Source organism: Orcinus orca, chromosome 14 (genome assembly GCF_937001465.1).
Source record: "Orcinus orca chromosome 14, mOrcOrc1.1, whole genome shotgun sequence".
In the NCBI taxonomy this organism is placed as follows: domain Eukaryota; kingdom Metazoa; phylum Chordata; class Mammalia; order Artiodactyla; family Delphinidae; genus Orcinus; species Orcinus orca.
This window is the reverse complement of record NC_064572.1, coordinates 66,519,330-66,543,848: the sequence shown is the minus strand read 5'-3', so window position 1 is coordinate 66,543,848 and position 24,519 is coordinate 66,519,330. Positions and strand designations below refer to the sequence as shown.

At 47.9% G+C, this 24,519-nt stretch overlaps 1 protein-coding gene across 1 annotated transcript in view; it reads right to left on the bottom strand.

Annotated features, from left to right (window-relative positions):
* Positions 1–20,316, bottom strand: part of SORCS3 (sortilin related VPS10 domain containing receptor 3) — a 585,385-nt gene extending 565,069 nt beyond the window's left edge. The window contains exon 1 of the mRNA XM_004265871.4: positions 18,985–20,316. Within this exon, the coding sequence (XP_004265919.1) occupies positions 18,985–19,611 (627 nt within the window). The 5' untranslated portion in view covers positions 19,612–20,316. The remainder of the gene's footprint in view (positions 1–18,984) is intronic.
* Positions 20,317–24,519: the final 4,203 nt, after the last annotated feature.

Genomic DNA, 24,519 nt, shown 5'->3' with positions numbered 1-24,519 from the left:
TTCAGGGGAAATTTAAATAGGGCTGGATCTGAGATTAAAGAGAAAGGGAAGGCTATTGGTAAGTCTTAGCTTACACCTCTGGCCATTATGGGATCCTTTCCCACTGTGCAGGGCTCTTCTCTGCTGGAGCGTTTCAGGAGTCCCTCCACCCCTAACCCTGGGGAAGGGAAATGGCAGCTTCCTCCTCCCCTTAAAACTCACATCTTTGCAGTGGGGAAAACAGCTCTCAGGAAGTAGACCTACTAGGAGGTAGACCAAGCTAATCTTCAGGACCTCTTATCACCTGATAATTATTCCCCATTTCCAAGCACACACCATGCCAAGCATTTCAAATTCCCCAAATCCTCACAACAGCTGTGCAAAATAAGGATTATAATCCTGGCTTTATAAAAGAGAAAGCTGGGTTTCAGAAAAGTAACTTGCCCAAGGAAGAGCTGGTCAGTGGTGGAGCTAAGAAGTCTGGTCCATCTACCCAAGCACTACTCTGCCACCTAAAGCACCCCAGCTTCTTTCTCTCCACAAGTCATCTAATTTATTCATTCTGCCCAAGGCTCCCTACTGGGAGAAAAAGCTCTAGACTGCATTAAGAACTTAATGGAAAACTAAAGAACATCAAGGTGTTACAAAAGAGCACTGGACTAGAAGTCAGAGAGATGGACGTTGGTGTGGGCCCTTCCACTATCTTGGTGAATTTAAGCATTCCACAGTCTCTCTTGGCCATATTTTTCAAATCTGGAGAAGGATGTGGTTAGATCATTATGTGTTCTTTCCAGCTCTAAAAATACTGTCTCTGAATTATTTATATTTTAAGAGGATCCTGGAGAGAACAATGTTTAACCCGAAGGGATGACTCTTGAATTGTGAAGTTTCTGCTCCCCCCCCCCCCGCAAAAAAAAATTGAGCACAGAATCCTTTCTGCTGCCCCTCAAAATCACAGCACAAGAATGAGCAACTTTTCCTATGATTTGGTAACAATAGCATTCCCTTACACATGTCTGGAAATGTATAGTTTGTAATGCCCTTTCAAATATATGATTTCATTTTGATCCCTGCAACTAATATACAGATGAGAAAACGTGAATCTCAGATGTTGACTGATTTGGACCATTTCATGAAGCTGATAGATGGTGATGTGGAGGCTGACCTTCCAGTTTCAGTTTAGTCACAACCAAAAGGGATGCTCCCATGTGTACCTTGCTCTTGGATTCAGAGTCCTCTTGCAGCATGAGCCCGTTCATACGACCACTAAGCTATCATCATCATCATCCCCAATAATCTCTTTTGAGGCCATAATAGACACTAAGCAATAGCTGTTGAAATATCTAATAAAGGATGCTAGTACTGTTTCAACACACACACCTGAAAACCTGCCAACTCCATCAACAGGTCAAATGAGCTCTGCTTAGAGGTGTGTGCACATAATACTCACGTGTGCACACGCATGACCTCCCTACTATTTACTCTCCTGATCTCAGCTCATGAAAAAGGCCCACTGATGAGTCCTTTTTTCCCAGACAATTCTTTCAGCATTCCTCAGTCTGGACTACAAAGGGGCTTGGCGGAGGCAGGGGACTGTCGAGGAACCACAGTGCTTCTCTACTGCCTGCCTGTGTTCAGTTTCAGGGTGCGACAATGGCGTTTCACACAATATTATCACCTCTGCCTCCTAACTCCATTTCTTTAAAAATTCATAAGTATGCACAAAAGAAAACACAAAACAAAACCAGAAGAGGGAAAAGGCAATCTTGAAATCTATCTGACTGCAGAATAGTATGTTCCTGCAGGCATAGTAGGTATTAATAATTCAACAAAACATTACAGTAATTACTATACTTTGCAAAATCACAACAGTGCACTTTCGTACAACTCCTACCAGCCTCCCTGAAACTGCCATTAATAAATAAAACACAATTCCCTATATTAAATTTGTTGTTTAAAAGCTAAATATTTTATCAGCACTAATGTATTTTAAATACTCAGTCAAGACCAAGAAAATCCCTTACCCCACATTTCTCCCCCCTTTAAGTGAAATCCCATCTTCCCCGCTAGAGCAGAAATTGACTTCAACTCTACCAAGAATACACTGAGTGTTAGGGCTTGAAGGCCCTCGTGGAAGGATCTGAGGACCACTCAGCTCGAACACTCTGCTGGAATCTGATCAGGCTGTTGGAAAGAGAATGAGAAGGGAGAAGGAAAAAGAGTGGAAGATTAATTCTTTTGGACCATGAATCTGACCTACTTCATTCGGCTCCAGGAAAAGAAGCCATGAATTGTAAAGAGAGGTGAGTGGCAGGAAACCACCAAAGACAGACTTAAGTATAGCCCTGAGCATGTATGAGGTTAATGATCTTGAAATATAAGCGAGCCTCCCTTTACACTGTAGTCATGGTCCCACAAATCTGCTACATCCAGTCTATCAAATTCTGTTGCTTTTATCTGCTATATCAGCTTTTGCTGCAAAAGTGCTGCAGAACAAACCACTCGAATCTCAATCATTTACTGTCACCACAACAATCATTTGTTCTCATAAGTATACAGGGCAGCTGTGGGTTGGCTGCTCACAGCTGGGCTCGGTTGGGCAGTTCCGCTGCCCATGGCTGGGCTGGGCTGATCTAGGCTGGGCTGGGCTGGGAGTGGCTACATACAACTTGTCTCTAGTTCTCTACCCAGGACCAGTGGGCTACCCTGGGCATGTTCTTCTCGTGGCTACTACAGAGCTGCAAGCCAGCATGTAGATACACAATGCCTTCTGATAACTAAGCTTAGAAGTGGCACTGCTATTGGGCAAAACAAGTCACAAGGCCAAACCCAAGGTAGGAGATGGGGACAAATGCCCCACCCAGAGAGAAAGGGCACTACAAAAGCCCTATCTAAGGGAGTTAGAGAGGGGAGTGAAGGACTATACAGAGAAGGCAACAACACAACCAAGCACGCCCGCTGAACAGCTCTTCAGTGGGCTCCTCCTCACCACCTACCCTGCCACCACCCAAGCCACCATCCTCTTTAGCCATGGCAACGCTCTGGTCTCCTAGAACCCAACCTTTTCTCCCTCCAAACCACAGGCTGGTCAAATTTAATTATATGACTCTCCGACTTTAAACTTTCCCAAGGCTTACCCCTTTGCTCATAGGACAAAGAATAAACTCCATCCCAGGGGCCCATATGGCCCTGCTTGGTCTAACCCATGCCTGCCTGTCTAGCTTCATCTCTCACCAGCCCCTAGCCACAAACCCTCTGCTCCAGCCACTCTGTCCTTCTTTCTGTCCCTTTCCGAAACCTTGCTCCCTCATGCCACAGAAGCTGTGTGCCCTGAACGCTCTGCCCGTTCCTCTTCACCTAATTGACCTTGCTCATCTGCCTCTGCCTCTCTGCCCTCTCCCAGTTAATGTCGCTGGTGTAACCTTTGATAGTATCACGAACCTCTCCTTCAGAGCGCACCATTGTGTACTCTGAGCCCAGCAGCACCTGGCACATAGACGGCACCCCACAAATACCTGTTGAATATCCGATGACATCTTTTAAAGCTATTTTAAATTTTTTAAATAAAAGGTAGCCAAGACTGCCTCACCTGGTTGAGTTATATATTAAAGGTATTCAGGTAAAGGTCTATGGCAAATTGCTCCAGAGAGCATTTATTTAATCTCCCACACTGTACTGCTGATTTTGAATAAATCTGGTTTTAATGAATGAGGTTCCCTTAGAGGGTTAGGCCTCACCAACGGGAACAAAGCCACAGTGTCCCATGCTAGGCATATCCTTTCCCCACCCTCATCAGTCCCCTGAGGGGCAAGACACACATCATCCAAAAACAGCATGTGATGCAAAACCAGCAAGTCCTCTAAGAACTTCAAAGACCCAAGGGTAATTTTTTTGACCTTAGATTTCTATGTCCACATGAACCACCAAACCTATGTGAGACCAAAATAAATTTTAGACATGTCAACCATGAAAATAAAAAGTATCACTCAAGCACTAGGTGACCGTATAACGTACCATCTAAGGCAGGATCTTTTGAGAGTTAAAAGAAACCTAGCAATATTTATGTCAGGACACAGGAATAAGCCAGGACATTACCCTGCACTCTCTGAAAAGAATACTTGAGGATCTACCACAGAAAAATGAAACTCAGCCCAAAAGAGCGGAATGGAATCCCAGAAACAGAGGCACTAATCTAGGGGTAAAATAAATAGAAATATCAAGAGGACAATAGGGAAGCAGGCCTAGAAGGAAATCAGTACAAATTAGAATATCCACTAAAAATACAATCAAGAAGCTGGACTATCTTAGTGCTATGATGAAAAAAAACCGAAGTCTGTCTTCCTGTGAGGAAGACAAAATAATTAGGAACTCAAGGAAAAACAAAAGCAGACCAAGAAAAATAGTCCAAACTAACAGGGCAGAATTCTGAGCAACGGTCAGAGCATCAAATAATCGATTTGACCTCAAAGCTCAGAACACTTCTCATCAAGTGACACGGATTTAGTCGTGAGGATTACATCTATTTCTAATCATGCTACTGGATTTTTTTGTAGATAATAAAACAACCATAATATTGTAAACATTTTATTAGTTTCCATTTACTGTGGTCTTGATTACATTCAATGTACGTCCTACGAATGCTCAAATTCAGCACATATTTTACATGATCTCACATTGTTCTTTGCAATATTAGTCTAATAATGTGATTTCCACACACAAGACTATAAGCTTTTTGGGTATCCAGTCGGCATCACAGGCCTCACCAATAGGAACAAAGCCATGGTGCACTCTTTTGCACATCCTGCATCACTAGGCATATACTAGATGCTCCTCAAACACTTCATATTGTCTGAAAGGAATAAGGCAGAGCAATCAATACAGGTCAAGTCCTGAAACAAATGTTGTTGTTGTTTTTAAACATCAAATTACACTCCCATCTGAGACTTTTATTATATCAGATGTGACTTGAAATAAACTGTACATCATGCCTGGAATAAGAATCTCGAGTTTTTTAACACCACGGTTTGTGTGCTAATGATAGTGTTTCATTTGTGCTGGGAGAAGGCAAAAGAAACACGTGGTCTCAAATCTGCCATGGAAGGACCTCCAGCTACTCAAGGAATAAAGGAGAAGTAATGTGAACTAATACCGTGAGTTCATATCGCCCCTTGCTCATACGGCTCCGTTCACAGCGCTTTGAAAAGCACTCTTTTCAAAAGCCTGACAGGTGCAGTAGCTCATTATTTAACTGTGACATAAGGGGAGCAAATAGAATTGTCCCCATTTCACACGTAAAGAAATGACTGACGTAATACCTTATCTAGCTTGTGGTGAGATGGGCCTGAATCAAGAGTTGCGTAAGTGACGCTTTCATTTTATAGGTAAGGAAACTGAACCCCAGAAAATCCAAATAACTTAATTAGCATCACACTAAGCAAACAGATTGCTGAATGAATGAATGAATGAATGAATGAAAGTAAGTACATCTGCATTGGATAAGACCAAATTTATACGTGCTTGAAAAAACCATTCTCCAGTATTTTTTAATCATAGTTCTAGACCCTTTCCTTACTAATGAGCCCATTAAAATTTTTTTTACTCACAGACATAATAAGCTACTATACCTGGAAGAGTCTTCTTTCTCTTACACCTAAGAAACATGTGACTTGCTGAAGAGAGTGAACGTAAACCAGGAAGCCATCTAGACATCCCAACTCCCAGGCCAATATTCTTTCCAACCTCTCGTGATGCCCCTCACTAAGGATATCACAGAAGGGAAGGTACCAACTGTAAGCTCAGCTGCTTCCTGCCAAAACCTTGACAAAGTCTAAGAAAAAAAGAATCACACCTTATTCTTAGGTGAGAGACTGTCCGTCAGCAGGTAGAGGTCCAAATTTGAGGGAGACGATGTATTGTGAAGACCAAGCACATGCCCTGGGATGGGGAGGAGCTCTTTAGCTCTGAGAAATGACAGTGAAAACTAATTTGGGTGTGTGTCCCCTCCTCAAAGCCCCAATGCCATATTCGTGCCACTCAATATAACCTGAGCTCCTTCCTTCTGGAAGGTGCCAATCCAAAAGGAAGACCCTCTCACAACTGGGGTCAGTGACTCCATTTCCCTCTCTATACCCAGTATGTACCATGGTAGGGCCTGATGCAGAATTTTTAAAGAGATGAGGGAAATTCCTGATTTGGTGTGATGGATAATTTTATGTGTTGACTGTGCCACGGAGTGTCCAGAAATTTGGTCAAACATTATACTAAGTGTGTCTGTGAAGGTGTTTCTGGATGAGTTTAACATATGGATTGGTAGACTAAGTAAAGCAGATTGCCCTCCCAATGTGGGTGGGCCTCATTCAACCCACTGAAGGCCTGAACAGAACACAAAGGAAGAGTAAGAAGTTATTCTTTCTCTCTGCCTGTCTTTAAGTTGGTTGGTTGAATCCCCGGACATGGAACTTCACCTACTGGAGGGCCAACTGTAAAGTCATACACAGATTTTTGACTGTGTGGAGGGCCATGTCCCTAACCCCACATTGTTGAAGGGTCAAGTGTAGTTTAGCTGGTAGGTGATCCCAGGTGCTACTGACTGTGGGGTAGAGAAGGGAGATTAGGGATGGGAAGGTAGCCAATAAAGCAAGCAAGTTGCCACCTTAGGCAACTGGGGCTTAATCCCACTGGTGGCTCTGGGAGATGGTGTAGAAAACAAGCTTCAGAGTTACCCGCCCAAAGGGCAAGGGAGCTGGGGTATTTATCCACCAGCTTCCAACAGTCATTGTCAAGTGGTTGCTCCCTACTCCTTGATGGAAATCAATTCCCTAATGCTTCCAGCCTGCACCTGTGTAATCGAAGAAAGCCCCAGTGGGCACACAGTCCCTGGTGCTGGTGGTTAGAAGTCAGGCCAGATTGCAGACAGATGGCAAGTGCAGAGGGCATGTGGGCAGGGTACCAACATATCCACTACAAAAGGACAGACACTCAACCTACCCCATTTCCTGCCTAGACGATAATGAGAACTAACATTTTTTAACCAGTGTAATAGCCTACTATGCTAACCCCCTTCAGAGTATTATCTGTAAGATTCACAGCATCCCAGTACTATTCTCATTTTACAGCCAGTGAAACTAAGGCTCAGAGACTTGTTTGAAATCACTGTTGCTTGGGGGCCTTCCCATAACAGAAGAAAAATGTCTGAGTTTTGAGAAATCTTCCAGTGAAAAGTTTGCTTTCAAGCACAGATAACACTGAAAGCAACACAGTTATATGAGCAACTCTTTTGCCTCTAAAGATTCTTTCCTCTACCTGCCTCCACCCTGGTAAACAAGCTTCTCTGTATCTCCAGTACCATGGCCTCAAAACTCTTACCGTAACGAGTTCCCCCAGTACGTGTAATCACATTCAGATATGGCAGCTTGAGCAACTGAAAAAAATGTTCAACTCCGTAATTGTTCTCCGCCTCCCACTGAGAACAGATTTTAAAAGGAAAAAGTTCATTTCTTACGCAGCAGTGTACCCTTTAACCTGATTCTACCCATCTGGAAGAAACTGCTTACCTCACATAGATGCCAAAAAGGCTTAGAGATGACCGAGTCAGGTACACGGGACCTGGGAACGGGTGAGAGGCCATTGTGATGTCCCAGGGATGCAGACCCTAGGCCTGGAGGCAGCAAGAAGCAGCCAGATTCTTCCCCATTCCCAAGACACGCATTCTTTACCCAGGCAGTTTTAAGTATTTAAGAAAGTACTTATGTCATTCAACTCAATAAGCTCATATTAACTGACCACGATGCCCAAGAAAGTGAGGGAGCCCAAAGGCAGAAAGTGCAGAAGAGATGGAAGACCCAAGCCTGAGCATCACTTCTGGCTGCATTTACGTCTGGAGTCTTAGTTGAGTCATTTATGGGTTGAATGGACAGCAGAACGGCTGTATTTGTACAAAACATCCATTTCCTTTTTTCTGCGGGAAGGGGCTGAATGATCAGTCCCCCAGGACTCAACTGCACGGTTGCTAATCAATTGTTCATCTATGGGTCACCAGACCAGCCCTCACACAATGAACCTGCAGGCTACTACCTCTCTTCTCCACTCCCCTGGAACAATTCCTCATGCAGTATTTGTTTCATTATTTCATCCTATTTATTTTCACTTCTTTCCCAGGGCAACACTCCCTCTAGTGTCTGTGTAGGGATCTCAGGTTCCACTCGAAGTGCACAGGGTGCAGGCACAAAGGGTACAGGCAGGTACAAACCTGTACTTCGACAGTTGTGGATTATTACAAAATATTCATGGGTTTGGCCAATATGATAATTCTGGGAAAGAGGCTGCAGATATTATGCAGAGAGCTCCAGCCACGATATCCCCATTTCATGCCAGGCACAAAGCAGAGGTAGGAGATGGAAAGGAGAAACAAACCTTGAACACCAAGGTCCATCCCATGACTTGGATGAAATGAGTCTTTGGCACTCCAGGCTTTTCTTGTCCACCAGTCCCAGCAGCCCTGTGTTCTCCTATTTTCTATGAAAGCTACACATTTCACTCACTTCCTTCAAGAAGTCTTCCATGATTAGCTGTGAGGTATAATCACGGGTGCCCAAGCCAAGAGAAGCTACTCTTCATCTTTCTGGATGCCTTTCTCAAACCTCCACTCAATAAAAGCCCTGAAAAAACGTTCCACTTATCAGCTGTCTGTTAGTATAATGTTAACCTGACTCTAAGCACCCGCTTCTAACCATTTCTATTACAAATTCTGAGTATGAGTTTCAAGCAGCCAGGTCCCCAGCCACTCACACTTCTCTCTTTCACTGTTTCCCTTAGCATGACACAGAAGGCAGACACACAAAGACTCGTCTGAGTCAGGACATGCACTATGGGAGGTGGCTGAAATGAGCATCTCACTGAGAACTGGGTTGTAGCCAAGGGCTTTGCGATCAGCTCATTGGGAAACTTGGGGCAAGTACCTCCTTCCTCTGCTTCCGTGTTTCCATCTGCAAATGAAGAGAAAACCCCTTCTAATATAAGAATAACAACTAAACTAACTAAAATATCTGGAGGACTAACTACAGGTCAGGCATTTATTTCTTTTAAACACTTTGCTATGTACAATATCTTATTTAAACATTAAAATAGCCCAGTGTGAGAGGTACTATTATTATCACTCCCTTTTGTAGATGAAAAACTAGACAAGAGAGGGTGACAACTTGCCCAATGTCACACAGCTATTAAGAGACAGAGGCAGACAACCCAATTTAAAAATGGGCAGGAAAAAAAAAATGGGCAGGATAACTGAATAGACATTTCTCCAAAGAAGACAGGCAGATGGCCAATGGGCATATGAGAAGATGCTCAACATCACTAATCATTAGGGAAATGCAAATCAAAAACACAATGAGGTATCACCTCACACCTGTCAGAGTGGCTGTCATCAAAAAGACAACAAATACTACACTGTTGCTGGGAATGTAAATTGGTGCAGCCACCGTGGAAAACAATATGGAGCTTCCTCAAAAAACTAAAAATAGAACTATCATATGACCCAGAAATCTCACTCCTGGGTATATATCCAAAAAAACCCAAAAACACTAATTCGAAAAGATACATGCACCCCAATGTTCACAGCAGCATTATTTATAATTGCTAAGACATGGAAGCAACCTAAGTGTCCATCAACAGATGAGTGGATAAAGAAGATGTGGTATATATACATATATACATACACAATGAAATACTACTCAGCCATAAAGAAGAATGAAATTTTGCCATTTACAGCAACATGGATGGACTTAGAGGGTATTATGCTAGGTGAAGTAAGTCAGAGAAAGACAAATGGTGTATGACATCACTTATATGTGGAATCTAAAAATATATAACAAATTAGTAAATATAACAAAAAAGAAGCAGACTCACAGATATAGAGAACAAACTAGTGGCTCCCAGTGGGGAGAGGGAAGTGGGGAGGGGCAATATAGGGATAGCGGAGTAAGAGGTACAAACTATTAGGTACAAAATAAGCTACAAGGATATACTGTTCAACACAGGGAAGGTAGCCAATATTTTATAATAACTATTAATGGAGGATAACCTTTAAAAACTGTGAATCACAATATTGTATACCTGTAACCTATATAATACTGTACAGCAACTATATTTCAATTTTTTTAAGACTAAATTAAACTTAAAAAAGAGAGAAAGAGAGACAGAGAGAGAAGGAGAGAGAGAGACAGAGGCAGGATTCAAACCCAGGCATCCAGCCCCAGAACCCTTGCTCCTGTTTACTGTATGGTTTTGTTTCTTGTTCCCAGTCTACCTCTGTTCCTAATACATCCTGAAGAGGATGGCATTCATGATGAAAACCCTCCACAAGTATGAATTCACACAAGTCATACAATCATACCCAGGGTAAATAACCTACAACCTAACAAGATCCTTGATGACCCTATATAACTATGTTCAACGTTTCCCCTAAACTAGGTTCTCTTCCAGCACAGGCCAAGTACCAGGCCCCTGCGTAGCAATGGGCACAGATTTGCTCACCAACAGTCCTAAAAGGCTAGCTCCGGGTCCTCTCACCCCAACCCAGTAGGAATGGTTTCCTCTGCTCCACAGCAAGGAGTTGATAGCAGGAAGCTATCTGTGCAATCCTGAAGTTCTTAGACTCCATTACTTTTTGGAAATTTACTATAGTATGTTTATTAGCATACTATAAAGAACAGCATTTCCATAAATAATTTTTTTTTTTTTTTTTTTTTTTTTTACCGGTACGCGAGCCTCTCACTGTTGTGGCCTCTGCCGTTGCAGAGCACAGGCTCCGGACGCGCAGGCTCCGGACGCGCAGGCTCAGCGGCCATGGCTCACAGGCCCAGCCGCTCCGCGGCATGTGGGATCTTCCCGAACCGGGACACAAACCCGTGTCCCCTGCATCGGCAGGCGGACTCTCAACCACTGCGCCACCAGGGAAGCCCTCCATAAATAATTAAAACCAAACTACACTGATCAAAATAAATGAGCGAAAATGTTCCTGATGATGCAACCAGGCGTGGTTCACTCACTGACTCAACAAGGTGACTCACAAAAGGCCCCCATTAACAACAGTTAGTAAGACACAGATTGTACATATAAGCAGCTCGTACTTACTGTCTGCAGCCACTGTGTGGGTAGTCAGGATGGCCATAGGACACAGTCAGGAAACAGGAGGGAGGAACCTATTCCTAAGCCTCTCTGGCTAGCCTTGTGTATACTCATACTAGGCCTCACTCTATCCTACCTATAAAATGGGCAGCACCCTACCTCACTGGAATGAAAATGAGTCCTCTTAGAAGGAAAATGGTCTGTAAAAGCAAGGAGAAAGGAGAAAACCAGGAGTGCTACAGAGAGAAAGACCAGGAGAGAGTCCACGCTGCAGGGTACCATGTTTCTGTCTGAGCCTCATGCCCTTCATCTCTATGCTGAATGATGTGATGAAAACAATTCCCAAGTGCACTTCCAGCCTTGACGTTCTGTCGGTCTAAGATGCTCGTAGCATCTCCCACAGTGATCCCCTCTCCTCTGAGCTCATAGCCTGAAACGACCACTTGACAATTAACCACACATCACCCCGTGATATCTGTCTTGTTGTCATGTGTTATTTAACTTTACAGAAGAGCAGCCTTATACCCAAAGCATATTAGAAGGACCTTGAGGCAAATGCTGTCTTATCCTTCTTTGTCTCGCCCTCCATCACAGCCCTACCAACCCCACAGTCCCCAAAACACTGCCACACACATAGTGAACACTTGGCAAATGGCTGAATATCTTATGTGAGTCCATGTGATCTCTGAAGCACATGAGGAAGAAGCCAGGATTGTTGACTCGTCCCTATTTCCATCCTCTTACTAAGTGGGGTAGAGATGCCGCTACATCTTATGTTAAAAGTTGTATATAAAATAATAAGCCAGGTGTTTAAACTCAGTGCTATGAAGAGACAGTGTCAGTCATCCTCCCCGGGCAGCTAGGGCACTGTCCAGTTCCCAGGGTCAGCTCAGCAAGTATGTACTGAGCTACGTGCCAAGCACCGGGCCACAGGTCACAAGGCACCCATGAGAAAAGCAGAACTCACAGCAGGTGTGGGGGTGAGATGCTGGTGTAAGCATTTTATCCCTCATCCCTCACCTTCAAAACACTCATAAAATAACCAAGTGCAAACTAAACATAATCAAATGTGTGGTACAGGCTGTAAATTCTATAAACAGTTAGGAGAAAGAAAAATAAATGCTTCTAAGAAAGGTTCTATAGAGAAGCATGTTTGAATCTTAAACTGAGCCATGAGTAACGGGTGCATCTCAATAGAGGAAGAGGGGTATCCTGAGTGGAGGAGACCTTAAGAGCAAAGGCTTGAGGCAAGAAGGGGTCTGGGACAACGAAGGGGCTGCCTTGGCTAGAGTGAAGGGGCCCATCAGGGAACAATCAGATGCAGAGTTGGAGAAGCAGACCCAGGACATACGCAGTGAAGAGCCTTGAATGGCAGGCTAAAGGACTCTGGAGTTTAATTCAAGAGGCTAAAGGTACTCAAGCGAGAACGAAGACGTCCTGGGTGAAATGCTCCTGATTATAGGACCTGTCAAGTTATGAACAACCTGAGAAAGGAATCATCGCTATCCCAAGGGACAAGGGTTTTCAATCCCTCCATAGCCTCTGCTCAATGAGACTTGGGACTCACTCATTCACCAACTTGGTCAAACACAGTTGAGTTTCTCTACTGCGTGTAAAGCAGAGCTCTCTCATCTCCACTCTCTGCCAACAAAGTCAGAGCAGCATCCAGACCCTTCCCTCAGTAACCCACCACAACAGGGGGATGACCGTGGTTAGCTGAAGGCCATCCATCCCATAGTGCCACTGCTGCTTACCCAAAGTGGCCCACCAGGCACTGGCATGCTACACTTTCCACCTCCAACTTCACAAGACCTCTTTTCCCCCAAACTTGCTGAAAATTCATCCTTTGACATTTTCTTCTCATACGGAAGTGTCTCAAGCCAGCCAAGATGCCAAAGGAAGCAGGAAATCAACAGGCGAGTCCAGCCCCCAGGCCTTGGTGTACCTGGCCTTGGATAAACCCTCCAGACACACCCTCCTGTTTCAGCCATCCAGCTTCGTCACACCTCTCTGCTCCCTAGAGGACGATCACCCGGTTCCAAAGTGTCCCCAGTTACAGGAGGATTTACACAGCCGAGGAAAGAGCAGTTCTCCCTTCTGCCCCCGCTCCCTCCTCAGCCTTCCTGCCACACAACTCCCTTCCCTTAAATCCAACACAATCTGAGACGCCACTTCCCGCGTTCCTTCTCTGCCAACTACAAAGCGAGTTCCAACCGCTGCATTTCTGCCATCATTAAATTGGGCCTCCCAATTAAGGAGTCTGCAACTTCTGCTTACCTTGGAAATCACTACAGGATCTGAGAAGCAAATCACTCCCTGTAACCGGGCCATCAGAGAAAAGGCAGAGCAGACAAACAGCCGGCGTGCGGCCCCTCCACTCACCACCCCCGGCCTACGGTGACCAGGGGCAGTTACTGCTGTTCTGTCCCCTGCATTTCCCAGCTACATCTCCACTGAGGTGGCTCCCCTTGTGATATTAATTAAAAACAGATTCTTTTTGGCAAACCCCTGAAGAACAGCTTCTGTGGCAGGCTTTTTTTTTTTTTTTAACATCTTTATTGGAGTATAATTGCTTTACAAGGGTGTGTTAATTTCTGCTGTATAACAAAGTGAATCAGTTATACATATACATATATCCCCATATCTCCCCCCTCTTGCGTCTCCCTCCCACCCCTCTAGGTGGTCACAAAGCACCGAGCTGATCTCCCTGTGCTATGCGGCTGCTTCCCACTAGCTATCCATTTTACATTTGGTAGTGTATATATGTCCATGCCACTCTCTCACTTCATTCCAGCTTCGTCCCTTCCCCCTCCCTGTGTGCTCAAGTCCATTCTCTACGTCTGTGTTGTTATTCCTGTCCTGCCCCTAGGTTCTTCAGAATCTTTTTTTTTAGATTCCATATATATGTGGTAGCATACGGTATTTGTTTTTCTCTTTCTGACTTACTTCACTCTGGATGACAGACTCTAGGTCCATCCACCTCACTACAAATAACTCAATTTCGTTTCTTTTTATGGCTAATATTCCGTTGTATATATGTGCCACATCTTCTTTATCCATTCATCTATTGATAGACACTTAGGTTGCTTCCATGTCCTGGCTACTGTAGATAGAGCTGCAATGAACATTGTGGTACATGACTCTTTTTGAATTATGGTTTTCTCTGGGTATATACCCAGTAGTGGGATTGCTGGGTCATATGGTTGTTTTATTTTTAGTTTTTTAAGGAACCTCCATACTGTTCTCCATAGTGGCTGTATCAATTTACATTCCCACCAACAGAGCAAGAGGGCTCCCTTTTCTCCACACCCTCTCCAGCATTTATTGTTTGTAGATTTTTTGATGATGGCCATTCTGACTGGTGTGAGGTGATTCCTCATTGTAGCTTTGATTTGCATTTCTCTAATGATTAGTGATGTTGAGCATTCTTTCATGTGTTTGTTGGCAGTCTGTATATCTTCTTTGGAGAAGTGTCTATTTAGGTCTTCTCCCCATTTCTGGATCGGGTTGTTTGTTTTTTTGATATGGAGCTTGTGGCAGGCTTCTTTATTAAGCCTCTGAGAAGGCAAAATGCATTAAGACATCGTGACACGGGGACTGAGAGCGGGGACGAGGTTAGACAACCCAGCCAAAAGCTATTTGAAAAATCTGTTTGGGAGCCACAATTAGATGCTCCAGTGAGTGAAACACAATTAATCTGATCAAATCTGTCACTATTTTGCACATTAAGAGTAAATATTTTAGAACACCGTCCAGCTGAATTAGTTACGGGTATGAAATCGTGCCTGGGAGAGTCTGTGCGTTCCCCCTGCTAGCAGGGTAAGGATGCCGGGTTATCAGCATCTCCCTGTTTCTCTTCACCAAGGTGCAGAGTTGGGCACATGAATTGAATATTATCTGGCAAGTCCTTCCAACCAGACACACTGCAGGGGTAGCAGCCTGCAAATCGCTGTCTCTGGGAATGAGCTGCAGGAAAGGCATCAGGGATCAATCTATGGGAGGGGGCAGCACTCTCACCTCAGCACCAGAACAGGGGATCCCCATCAAGGCTTACAATGCCGAGGGGGCCCAGAAAGTGGGCTGTTGTCTTCACAGCTTTCCACTCTCCAGAGCCATTTGCCAACTCACTGACCAAGCAAGGAGGCGCCTTTCTTCTTTTGAAGGAGAAGAGCAGAATGATGTGTTTTTCTGTGTCCCTGTCAACCACAGGGTCTGGACTCCCTTTGGGTGTTTGTGAAACACTCTCTAGCCCATCAATCACCAGGATCTCAGCTGGAGACAACCAGAGAGAAAGGCAAATCGCTCTTCCAGAATATAGGCTCCAATCAGCCCCGGTGGCCCAATGGATAAGGCAGAGTACAGGCTCCAAACTCAAGCCCACTCACCTCTCCCCCGAAACACGTGGCAGGGCAAGAAAGGTCAGAGGGGGACACAGACTCCATCCCCTCCTGGCTCAAGCCTGCTGGGCGCCTCCCCCATTGCCCTCCAAGCTATCCCACCCCACTCCTGGGACCAAAGTGAATATGTGACTCAAGCCTAGAATGAGACTCTCAGCCCCTGGGCACATGCAGGGCACATAGTGTGGGGTGGAGGTGCCTCCCTTGCACGTCCACTTCCTTATGGCTGAACGCAAACGGCCAGAGTGGAGTTCAATTTTCCATTATACGGGGTAACTGGAAACTCTCCCCAAAAAGGACCTCACGCCAGGAATGAGGTCCACCAGAGGCACTTGGAGGGAGAGCGGGAAGCCTCACAATGTGTTAACAATTAAACTGGTGGCCTTCCCAGAGAAGGACATGTGTAACACCCTTTATGTCAGAAGGGAAGATGGAATTCTCTTTTCATGTCAAAAGAGCTTGGTGCAAGGACCCATGTTCTCTGCCTTGGGGACATCTCCAACCACTTTGAAACCAACGATAAAGGGAACTTCCAGAAGGAACATCATCTGCATCACTCCTCACCCTGGCTTTATTTTTATTTACTTATTAATCTTTTGCAGTACGCGGACCTCTCACTGTTGTGGCCTCTCCCATTGCGGAGCACAGGCTCTGGACGCGCAGGCTCAGCGGCCATGGCTCACGGGCCCAGCCGCTCGGCGGCATGTGGGATCCTCCCGGACCGGGGCACGAACCCGTGTCCCCTGCATCGGCAGGCGGACTCTCAACCACTGCGCCACCAGGGAAGCCCCCTGGCTTTATTTTAACAGCGCCTTCTTTTGCTGTCCTCAGGAAAGGAGGAGGGGAGAAAGAAACCAACTGGGTAATGTTGCAGAAACTGGTTTCCTAGCTCCTCCCCCAGGGTTGTTTCCTTAAAGTCTCTCAAAGGCAGGCCCATGTTAACCTGTTTCCTTGTCTTCCTCAGAGCAGCACAGACGTACACTCAAAGAAGCCCTTCTCGCTGGAATTGCCTGTGAAGCATCATCAAAAGAGGCAGGTCCAGCCCAAAAGCTAAAGAGGCAGTAACTCTCTGGACCAGAGAGAGTAGACACCATGGGGTCCCTGCACTCACCTGTGCTGCCTTGTCCTTTGCTTGGACAGTAAGACTGGCCGTAAGCACAACCAATGAATCCCTGAGGAGCTATTAATGAACTGCCCAAATCGTATCACTGTCACTAAGGACCCCAAGGCCAACTGATCCACTCCTCAGGCCCTCTGCACCCCCTTTTAACTGAAGAGCCATTTCCCTGGGGGGTATCGGGCTAAACTTGCCCCCTCACTTCCTCTGCTGTATAACTGCCTTGAAGATGGGCAGAGAAAGCCATGCACATTTAATTACTACTTGCAGAAAGCACTCTTTAACTTCCCATCTTCGGGGAATTTGTCAACACACGAAAATGAACCTTAAAATAAAAGCAGAAACATAAAAAAACTCTTTAGACAGAGTGAATTTATATTGTCCAAATGTGGCAGTGTTAAAATCACAGATATGTGAAGATATCACCTCCTCCTTCTCCTAGGGGTACATTTACTTCCACACATCCTGTCCATCCTCCTCATGGAGTAAGAACACGAACAAAATAACACACATACACACAATTCCTCACTATCAAACTAAAAGGAAGTTGAGAATCACAATCCCTGCGGTCAGAGAATTACCTCTCTCTCCCTCTCTCTCTCTCTCTCTCTCTCTCTCTCTCTCTCTCTCTCTCTCTCCCCCTCTCCCCCCGCCCACACACACAGTCCTTCCGGGACTTGTAAGTCCTCAATCACCCATCCCTCCAAATGCACAGGTTGCCCACCGCCCAAGTCCAGAGCTGTCCACTGCGAAGCTACGGGGGGGCCTTCACTGGAGGCAGGTAGAGTCAGCCACCACGCTGCTGGTAAGCTGTGCTGCCCAAATGCTTCCAACCCAGGCTGGGCTGCCTGCGTGGTGCTGTGTGTCAGTAAGAACCAGGAAATCTGTGCTCGGTATTGCTGATGTGCTGCTCTCTGCGGACTTCTGGCTTTCCTGTTATTCACCACTCACCCCCGTGACACCCCCCAGGCCCTATTAAAATAAGGCCAAAATTTCCCAGGGAAATCTTTAATGTCAGTCATGAAGAGAAATATAAAGGGAGCGGGGGCTGCGCTTTCCCATCAAATGAGTTCCCCAAAGCTGCCAGTATAGACATCTGTCATCCTCCAGACTCTGCCCAGTGCCGGGCTCTGATCTGATCCTCAGAGCCAGAGATGAGGAAAGGATTTTTGCAGGACTGGCTGAAGTGGGGGCCGAGGAAGGCAGGGGAGTAGAGTAAATCGTCGGAGGCCGTCCCCTCTCTTCCCCGAGGGCCATCCCCCGCGGATCCTGGGCTGGACTGCACGCGCTGGCTGCCAGCTGGGGGCTAGGGTGGGGAGCTCCTCCGGCCCGAGCTGCGGGCTGCGCAGACGGTACTCTGCGCCCGGTGCCTGGCCGCGGGCGCCAGAGCCGCCGGCGTGGACTCCAGGGCGCCACCTCTCGAACAGCAGCTTCCAGGTTAACCTGGCAGCGGAGAGAGAGGCGTGGAGAGGTGCACAGAAAGCACCTGGACCCAACTCCACTTGGCGAGTTTGTCGTTGCAGGACTCAGCGGCCGGGGCAAGTATTTTGCTCAGCGACTTACGTGTGCTTGTGCATGCGTGAGAACGAGGAGTGCAGGATGGGTGTTGAATTTCACTTCACACTTTAAACTTTTTTTTCTGCCCCTCCTATGGCTTTTCGGGGCAGCTGCCTGGGTTTTTTATTCTTTTTTATTCTTAACATCTTTATTGGAATATAACTGCTTTACAGTGTTGTGTTAGTTTCTCCTGTATAACTAACAAAGTGAATCAGCTGTATGCTGCCTGGGTTTTGAAGGGGGAATCAGTGTTGCCTGAAGGCCCAGCCTCCCCTAAGGCTGGGAGAAAGTGCGCCTGGAGCCCGAGGCAGCATCCTAGCCCGGCGGGCAGGAGTACCAGAGTCCGAGTGGCCTCAGCCTCCTGGCTTTCCTTCGCGTGATTGGAGGGGAAAGGGGGGAAGCCCGGGCAGTCACAGAAACCCGTCAGTCTATCCAGCGGTTCTTTCCCCAAATCAATGTGTCCTCACCCAAGAATTCACACACACCCACGACAGGAAAACTGACTCTCCAAGCCAAGTACCAGAGAAAGTGGGCACTGATCCCGTAAAGGACCTCTTCTTCCTCTCCCCTCCAGGCGGCCCCAATCCTAGGCTCTCCGGTAAACAAAAGCACAGGCTGTCTTACAACAAACTCCACTAACCTGTTGGGGGTGTGGGGAGAGAGGGATGAACCAGTCTGTCTAAAAGTCGAGAAGCCCCCCTGCCCCTGCCTCCACCTAGACCAAGAGCAACTATCTGCCCATCGTTCCCGCCCCCCGCCCCATTTTCCCTCGCTTTCGGCAGAGAGATCCGCCGCCGGGTGGGTACTCACGCTGCTGTTGTGTCCCGACCAGTGCACCATGGCTTGGTTGTGGGCCGAGTCCCCGGTCAGCGCGAACGAGGTGCTGGGTAGCCGGAGCTCTTCGGCCGCCGACCCCCCAGCCCGTGGTGCCTTCACCTCCTCCCGGAGACCCTTGGCCAGAGACCGGCTTCCTTTGGAACCATCGGCTAAGACAGTAGCCTGGGTGTCTCCGCGTTCCAGGGCACTGGGGGACTGCGCCCGGCGACTCCTCCTTGTACCGCCAGGCTTGCCAGGAGCCGAGATGCCCCGTCCCCACTGCGCGCCTGCCGGCAACAGCCCTCCGGCTTCTCCCTGCTTCTTTCTGCCGCTGCCTCCGCCTGGCTGGGGCAGTGGCTCTGGTCCCGGCCGGCGCCCCAGTGCGGCGCCTCTCCGTACACTCGCCAGCTCCTCCGGCCACTGGCTTGCCACTGCCCGCAGCGAGAGAGGAGGCAGCGCCGGGGACCGCGAAGCCAGAGCCGCGAGGCGCCCAGGACCGCCCGTTGCGTCCCAAGTGATCTCAGCGCCGGCCAGGACCCACGTCGACAGGAGCAGGAGCCCGGTCCGGGCGAAGGGCGCCCGGGGCCAGCCTGCGGGGCGCTCCGTGCGCGCCGCCTCCATCCCGCTGCGGCTGCCGCGGCTCGGGCTGCCGAGTGTGTGGCGCCCGCCCGAGGTGCGGGTCGGCGTGGGGGGTGTGCAGGCGCCGGTAAGCAAGCAAGCGAGTGTGTGTCGGGGGAGAGCGGAGGGGGCGGCCGGGAAGGAGGTGGCTCGGCCTGGTGCGCCTTGCGGGTCCTCTCCACTCTTCCTTCCCGGCTCTTGATGGCTTGCTGTCTCCTCCACGGGGCGATTCCAAAACCCGAGAAAAATTAAGAAATGCCCCTTCGGTGCTTTTTTTTTTTTTTTCTTAAAACAAGATTCCCGCAAAATCTTTCCCACCGAGCTCCTCCAGAAATTTTTTTAGAAGTATTCAAAGGGAATACGAAAATCCTCTTTTAAAATATGAAAATGAAGCCCAATCCAGGAGGAGTGGCTGGCGACGGACCCCAATCCAGGGTCTCTCTAAAACCCAGCCTCCAGCCTGCTCCCAGCGAAGAGTTAGGAGCCGCTTCTGGCCGCGTTTAGGGGGTTACCGTCCGGGCCTTTTGTGGGGGTGGGAGATGGCGCGCAGGGACGGTTGGGGGGCCTCGAGGGAGGAGGAGGAGGGTTAAATGTTTTCAGCGCCAACTCTTCGGGTTGGGGAGCCAAAGGGGAGCCCGGAGCCTTCGCGCAGGAACGCAGTTGGCGGAAGGCGAGCGCGGGATGGACTGGGGGACTCCACTCCCAGGTCCCTGGCCTGTCCCTTCCGCACCCCGCCACCCACCGCGTGCCTCCGCCCGGTGCGGGGGCTCGGGGAGTGCATGCGTGCGCGTGCGTGAGGGGGGGCGAGGGGTGCGCCCGAGGCTGGCGGGCCAGCGGGCGCCCAGGGTGGGGGTACCTGGCTGAGCCAAGGGTGCCTGGGTGTGCGGGGGCGCGCAGCTCTGTGCGTGCGCGTTTGCACACGCGTATGTGTGCGTGTTAGTGTGAACGACGGGATGTGAGGCAGGGAGGGGTGCGCTCGGGCTGTGGGCGAGCATGGATCAGGCACGGGCTGTGTTTGCATTTCCAGGAACCTGCGAGTCGTCTGAAAAGCAAGATTGAGAGCGAGGCCAGGCAGGCGGTTCTGCACAGCCCGCTCCTCCTGGCGCCCCGCGCACCCATAGCCCCCCAGCGCTAGCGGACGTAACCGGATTGTTCCCGGAGCCTCCCGAGGGGCTAGAGGATAGAACTAGGAGGCGCCGGCCCCGGAGCTGAGGAAAGAGAGTAGCCGAGAGGGGTCTCTCCCACCGGGAGGATCTAGCCCCCATCTTTCGCCTGCGATTTTGAGGTTGCTCCTTAGATTAATCTCTGAAAGGGCTCAGTTCGTTCAAAGTGTCAGGCTGCCACTTGAAGGTCCCCGGCCCAGCGCCACGCAGGCCTGATGAACAGTTCGCACTGTGCCCTGCTGCAGAAGCGGAGCCAGAGTGCGTGGAACTCAGCCTGGGCTGGGACCGTTCGTGCCCATAGGAAAAGGAAAACTTTGGGTGAGCTGGAGAGAGGAAGCTAAACCCAAAGACAGCCTCGAGATGCAGTTTACAGCGCCCCCCCCCCACCCCCGGCAAGGAGGACAAGCAAGTAGTGCAGCTGCCGCCGCTGCCACCGCGGAGCTCCCGGGATTTCTAGGGGTTGAAAAGGCCTAGGCGCGTGGAGCTGGAGTAGGGACTGCTAAGAAAGGAGTAGGTTGGAGGAAGGGAGCTTGGAGAGAGTGAAGGCCTCCTCTTCTGGATTAGACAGAAGAGTTCCCTTGTGGGAGATGGTTAAAGCAGAGGGAGAGGGAGGGAAATGTAAGGAGAGGGAAGAAAAGAAAGGTGGAGCGAAGGTTTAAGGCGGGGCGGGGGGGGGGGTGTGCAAAGGGAGAGCTAGAGAAAGAGAAAAGGGAGCGGGAGACCAGCCGGGAGATAATGAAGTGGTGGAGAGAAGGCGAGATATTGATGCAAAAAGAAAGGGGAGAGCAAAGAAGAGGCAAACGAGCGCCAGGGGAGGGCCAAGAGGGATGCGGGAAGCAGAGGAGGTGCCTGGGAATCTGAGCCTGCCAAGGAGGTAGACCACCTGCGGTTCCCAGGAGCCCCACCCTCGTGAACTTGCTTTTCCACTCGCCCGGAAAAAAGTTCCAGCGCTGAAGGCTGAGGTGGGCGCGGGATCATACGCTAGAAGGGAGCCGGCCATCCGCGGGTTCCCAGCGCCCCTGCCGGGGAAGGCCCGGCGCTGCAGCCCAAGCCGAAGCTCGGGGCTTGGGGAGGGATGCGAAGCTTCCACTCGGCTTGGGCTCTGAGCAGAGCTGGTAGATGCCAGAGTATAAGGTCTGGGTCTGGACCCTTAGGCAGGGCTCCCGGACGGGAGGCTCATACAGCCGGGGAAGGTACGGCCTCCTAAGCCCCAAGCCCACAGTAGAGGTATGGTGTCCAAGCTCCCTGCAGACCCCCAGAGGGCAGTTGTCTGCAAGAGCAAGGCTGGGGTCTCCCTTCTCTCTCTCCCACTTGCAGGAAGCCCTACCCAGACAGAGCTCACGGAAAGGTCAGATCCTAGAGATGGACTTATGGATATGTGGCTATAAAATATTTGTTTGGGGAAAAAATGGATGAAAGACTCTAGGTGCAACATTTTCACGTAGTTTCCTGCACCAGTTCCCCCTCTTAGCTTTTTCCATCCATTAGCACATCCTCCTGCTATCTTCAGTCTCGATTTTCTGCAATCTGACATCTGTCTTCAGGTGACTCATCAAAGGCCTGTCCCAACAAACACCGCCAGTGACTCCCTGAGACAGTGGGCCCAACAGCTTCTGCCTCCTGCATTTGTAAACGTGTTCCATTTGGAAAGATCTCCCTTGGTCTACATGTCATCAGGGTCTCCTGGGTTCTCCCTGACCATCCTTAGTCAAGTTCACCAGCCTCTCTTCTTTCTTCCACATCCTAAATTCGGAGCCCCAACCTCTGTGCAATCCTCTGTGCCTGGCTCTCATCCTACCTTCTCTCCATGAGTAAACCCCATGTTCTCACCCGTTTCTGTGCTTCTTCAACTATCACCTCTTGCTGGTGACTCCTGAATCTACAACCCCACTGTGTCCTCTCTTGTGAGCTTCACATCCGAATTCCCCATTGCATATCCCTGTTGAAAGCCATCCGCATCCAGTTCTAAAAACCACCCTCCAACACCTCAGTTAGGCAGACTAGACATTTAACATGCAACCTTTAGTCCTCCCTCTTTTAATCCCCACATCCAGGAAAATCAGTGTCAAGTCCTATTTAAAAAGCGTTTTTACCTGTCCTCTCCTGTCTATTCCCAGCGTCACTGCCTTACAACTGACCCTCATCATCTCTGGTCTAGGGCTTTGCTATAGATGCCTATCTTCAGTTCTTTGCTTCACCAAGCCGACCTCCCCATTGTCCACCTGCGCTGTCCAGTAGAAATATAATGTGAGCCACGTAGGTAATTTAAAATATTCTAGTAGCCTTATTTTAAAAAGTAAAAAGAAACTAATGAAATCAATGTTCATAATATACTTTACGGAACTGAATATATCCAAAATATTTTCATTTCAACTTGTAATCGACATAAAAATTGAAGTATTTTTACATATTTTTGTACTAAGTCTTCAAAATCCAGTGTGTATTTTACACTTACAGCGCATCTCAATTCGGACTAGCTACATTTCAAGTGCTCAATAAGGTGGCTAATGGCTATTGCTTTAGACAGCACAGCTCCACACTGTTGGCAGAAAGAGCCTTTTAAACACAAGGAAGATTATGTCGTGGATTGCCCTCCTCAAAACTCTTCATTACCAGCTATCGTCCATGAACTCCAAACTTTTCAGAATGGTGTCCAAGATTCCATGCACTCTCACCTCCATGAACTTGCTTACTGTATTTCTTAAGCCTGTAATCTGTCCTCCGACACAATTTCCATTCTGGTCTGATTTAAATGCCAGCTCTTCCAAGAATCCTGCCCCCACTATCCCATAGTACCTGACACTGTATCCATTATTATCACCACCACGGTCGTCATCGTCTTCATTATCATCATCACCAAATTCTTTGTCTTCCTGCTCTAAGATGGGAGCTGTCCAATATTGATTTAGAATTTAAAAGACAGGGCTAGGGTTAGAATGGGCTCCCATTTCCTTTGCTGGCATAATGCCTACTTCAACTGGGAAAGGCAGGTTGAGAGCTAAGATTAGCCTTCACCCAGTCCCAGTGGGGAGAACAAAGAAGGCCTCACTGAGAATGCATTTTCCCTCTGGGTGTCTATGCCTGTTACAAACAACTGGAGAAAAATGTCACCTTAATATGGCTTCTTTCAGTTTTTATTTTTTTTAACCATCACAGTGAAATAATGCTTGGAGAAACTTTACTTTTTCTCCCTGATGTCACGAACACACGTGTGCACGTGCACACACACTCTTCCAATCCGTTAATAATCTAATAGATATCTTGCCATCAGTACCCATAGCCGGCACGTACAGGGAAGCATTCCAATTACGCCTGTTTCTCATATTTTATAACATGTTCAGCAGTCGTATGAGGCTCTAAAGACAAATTCCTCATAAAACTTAGAGCCAGGAAAAACTTGGATTTCTCCTGTGGAGCTGACATCCTATCTTAAAGACTTTCTTAAAACTGGCTGTGTCTTCTCACGTCTTGACAGTCAAGCTGAGTACCACATTCACTTGCTGTAACAGTCTTCAGAAGAAGATCTTTACCCTCTGCTCCCCTTTTACTAAATACTGTTTGTTTTTCTTGTTTGATACTCTTTAGTCATACTATGTCTGTGCATTGTTGATAAACCACTTCATATCCTTTTTAGAACTAAATAGGAAATTAATGAATTGATTAACATCAAAACAACAGTCCACATTGTAACTCTCTGAATTTCTACAGAGGCAAATGATTATAAAACAAAACCTGAAATGCAGACAAA